Source organism: Nicotiana tomentosiformis, chromosome 5 (assembly GCF_000390325.3).
Source record: "Nicotiana tomentosiformis chromosome 5, ASM39032v3, whole genome shotgun sequence".
Classification (NCBI taxonomy): domain Eukaryota; kingdom Viridiplantae; phylum Streptophyta; class Magnoliopsida; order Solanales; family Solanaceae; genus Nicotiana; species Nicotiana tomentosiformis.
In genome coordinates, this window is record NC_090816.1 from 112,912,660 (window position 1) to 112,916,896 (window position 4,237).

At 38.5% G+C, this 4,237-nt stretch overlaps 1 protein-coding gene across 1 annotated transcript; it reads left to right on the forward strand.

Moving 5' to 3' along the window:
- The first annotated feature begins 1,250 nt into the window (after window positions 1-1,250).
- Window positions 1,251-3,892, forward strand: LOC104102640 (leucine-rich repeat extensin-like protein 2). Its single transcript, XM_009610407.4, has one exon. It carries the CDS (start codon window positions 1,421-1,423, stop codon window positions 3,566-3,568), a length of 2,148 nt encoding a protein of 715 aa, XP_009608702.1. The 5' UTR covers window positions 1,251-1,420; the 3' UTR covers window positions 3,569-3,892.
- The last annotated feature ends 345 nt before the right edge of the window (window positions 3,893-4,237 follow it).

A 4,237-nucleotide genomic window follows, 5' to 3' on the forward strand; every position in this document is an offset into this window, starting at 1 on the left:
CCCTTAGAATAAAGAGCCTAGGAATAATTTGTTATATTTTTAATAAATAAATTAAAGTTAATATGATCACTTTTGTTATTAATCAATGCTAAAAGATAATTTTTTTAATATGTGTGAAAAAACTAAAAAAATTACTTAAAGTGGACCGGCAGAGTAGCAAAGAGAAGAAACGGCATTAACCTCCTCGTCTTCACCCCTTCGCCCCCCCCCCCCCAAAAAAAAACCTTCCCCAAAAAAGAAAATAAAAATAAAAATAGATGGTTTAAAAGACGGACTGCTGCCAATTAATCTAGAAAAAAGATTGAAAGCGCGTAACTGATAAAGGAACTTGCTATATGAATAACGTTTATCATCTTAATTAAGTACGTTTCTATACTTGAATTTTCAATCCTAATGTCCAATTATTAATTTATTTTTTTCATAAATGATCTTTATTTGGGTGCCAACTGCCATGCAAGTTTTTCTCGCCTGACTAAGCGGGGAACATTTTTTTAATTAAAACAAATTTAACGTTGCCCAAAATCTCACCTAGCAAAATATTGAGTGCTTGTTTAAATAACTTTTTTTTTTCTCAATGGAATTGTCATTTGCGTGAAAAGCAGCTTCATTTCTCTAAAGCCAAGAAAAGTTTTTACCGCAGTCAAAACATTTACGTGGGTCCAAATGTCTAACCTAGTAAAATTTTGGGGTGTTTGTTTAAAGAATATTTTATTTCAAAATATTTGCTATTTGGGACCTGAGCACCTCTTACTTTTGTCTTGACGTGCTGGCATGTCAATTAACTCGTAGACGATAGACGTGGGGACCTTGAAAATCTACCCACTACACGACACAGTTTTTCGTTTATTAAAATCTCCTTTAATATCATTTTAAATATATATATATATTTCAAAGTACTAAACTGCCGTTGTCATTGAAATCGGTGCCCCTCTTAATAAATTTAATAAAACTTAATTTGTGAGTACTTGCACACCAATCTGGCACCGCCATTGTTTTCTTTGACCCTTTTTTTTCCTTTCAAAAACGAGTAGTATAGTTGGCAGATTGTAGTGATTGAATTTGTTTTGTAGAATAAACAAAAAAGAGTATCTTAATATTAAGTCAATAATAATTCAAATTTGAAACCAAGATTTTATTAGTAAAATTTAATAGACGTGCTGGCATGTAATTATAATGTGTCCCCAATTACTAACTTAACACAAAGAGCTGTGAAGGAATAAATAGAGGTGGCTACTTTGCTATTTAATTCAAATCAATTCATTCATTCACATGCCCATCTTCTCAATACTTACAAACAAGATACTAAACACAACACATTCACATTACGTAGTTTTGGTTTCTCACTGAATGAAATCTATATTTTCCCTTCATTTTCTTCATCTTTGAATCCCTCCCATTCAATATCAAGAAAATAGGAGCAATGCGGCCTCCTAGCCGCCTTCATTCTTTGTTCATTTCCTTTCTTGTTATTTCCCTTTTGTCATTTCAGATCTATGGACAAGAAGGAGATATCGATCTTGATGATATCAAGGACGATGCTAATAAGTTGAGTTTCGAAAACCCAAAGCTTCGTGTTGCATATATTGCGTTACAAACATGGAAAGCAGCTATGTTTTCTGACCCTTTTAACTTCACTGCAAATTGGACAGGACCAAATGTTTGTTCCTATGGTGGGGTATTTTGTGCTCAATCTTTAACCAATGATTCTATTAGAGTTGTAGCTGGCATTGATCTTAACCATGCTGATATTGCTGGTTATTTAGTTCCAGAACTTGGTCTTCTCACAGATCTAGTTCTTTTCCACCTCAACTCGAATCGTTTTTGTGGTATCGTACCTAAAACCTTTAGCCATTTGAAGCTTCTTAGGGAGCTTGATTTGAGCAACAATAGGTTTGTTGGTGGGTTCCCTAAAGTGGTTCTTTCTTTGCCTTCTTTAAAGTTCTTGGATCTAAGGTTTAATGACTTTGAAGGGCCAGTTCCTTCTAAACTTTTCGACAAAGATTTGGATGCTTTGTTCCTTAATGATAATAGATTTCGTTTTGGCATTCCTGACAACTTGGGCAACTCCCCTGTTTCTGTTCTTGTATTTGCTAATAACAATCTTGGAGGATGCATTCCAGCAAGCATCGGGAAAATGGGCAACACTCTGAACGAGCTTATACTAATGAATGATAATCTAACTGGTTGTTTGCCAATGGAGATTGGAATGCTGAAGAAGTTAACAGTCTTTGACGTGAGCTTTAACAAGATTCAAGGCCCGTTGCCATCAACTGTGAGCAGAATGAGGAGTGTTGAGCAACTCAATGTGGCTCACAACAAGCTCACTGGTGTTATACCAGCTAGTATTTGCCAACTCCCCAGGTTACAAAACTTTACTTATTCTTTCAATTATTTCACTGGGGAAGCTCCGGTTTGTGCTGCAGCTAGATCTGGTAGAGTCATTGACGGTGAAGAAAATTGCATTGCTGGAAAGGAAGACCAAAGATCTGCTAAAGAATGCTCTTCTGATGATGCAAAACCATATGATTGTAGAAAATCTCAGTGCTTTAGCCGTTCAGCTATATCTCCTGTAGTAAAACCAAGACCAAAACCAACCCCTAAGCCAAAAAGACCACCAGTTCAGAACAAACCACCAGCACCTAAGCCATCTCCTCCTACAAAACCTATTGTACCAATAGAATCTCCACCACCACCTTCCAAATCTTCGGGGTCCCATTTTAAGCGCTCTCCGCCGCCACCTCAATCAACTCCTCCGCCATCACCACCACCACCTGTTTATAGCAGTTCCCCGTCGCATCAACATAGAAGTCCACCACCTCCTACCCACAAAATTTCACCTGTAACTCGTCACGCTCCACCTCCTCCACCTCCACCTCCACCAAGTCCGGTATATTATCACCACCCATCACCACCACCTCCACCACCAGTATATTACGCGCCACCAACATATAAACCTCAATCACCACCACCACCTCCACCACCAGTACATTACGAGCCACCAACGTACACACCTCAATCACCACCTCCACCAGTACATTACGAGCCACCAACATACACACCTCAATCACCACCACCTCCACCAGTACATTACGAACCACCAACGTACACACCTCAATCGCCACCACCACCAGTATATGTGACACCATCTTCACCACCACCACCAGTATATGAGCATCCAAAACCTCCAACTCCAACTCCATCACCACCAGCTGGGTACACACCTCCGCAGGAGCCATCACATCCTGCCCCACCTACCCCACCTTGTAACGAGACACCACCCCCACCACCTAGTACCCCACATTGGCAACCAAAACCATCTCCTCCCCCTACATATAACCCATCACCATCATATACCCAAAGCCCCCCGCCGCCACCTCCTACTTACACCTACTCTTCACCGCCGCCACCATCACCATCACCTCCCCCTCCCACTTACTACTACTCATCACCGCCTCCGCCGCCACCATCACCTCCACCGCCATCACCAAGTTACGAACACGTTCCACTTCCACCCATTGTAGGAGTCTCCTATGCATCTCCACCACCACCAGTCATTCCATATTATTGAGCCCGGGGTTAATTAACCATTAGCCTCAGTTCATTATCTTTAATTTTCCATTAACAGATGGAGATTTGGAGGAGAAGAATGGAATTCTTTTTTCTTTTTCTTTTTTTGATTGGGAATTATGTATACTTTGTTATTTATTTTGTTTTTTTAATTATCTTGAGTTGATTATATATTTATGAAAAATGGGATGCTGGGCGGGAGTTAGCAAGGGGTTTAACGAGCATTATTGTTATTCCGAAAGGGTGGTTGTGTATAACTATAATTTTACTGTTTTCTTTAGTAAAACTCATTTATTCAATTAATAAACGTCTTCATACTTATCAAGCTGTGAATAACATATTGTAACTGTGTTTGTTACTATTTCATATTCTATAGCATATTAGCATCCACAATTTTTTGGCCAACTTCATTATTTACAATGTATTTCTGTTATATATACTCGAAATTCACCAGCTCCATTAATCTGGACTCCTATAGGTTTGGACCGTGTTAATCTTGACTCGCTTAGATTTAGGGTGTGAATTTAAAATCATTTTCATTTACAAAGCTCGAATTTGAGATCTCAGTTATAAAATGGAAGAATCCCAATTATTCGAATGTGTTTATATTTCTTGAGAACGAAGAGATTCGCATCGATAAAGATTAACATACATTTTTTAAATTTAAATT

What these genes read in the sequence shown, in the direction of transcription:
- LOC104102640 (XM_009610407.4), top strand. Translation starts at nt 1,421, where the DNA reads ATGCGGCCTCCTAGCCGCCTTCATTCTTTGTTCATTTCCTTTCTTGTT.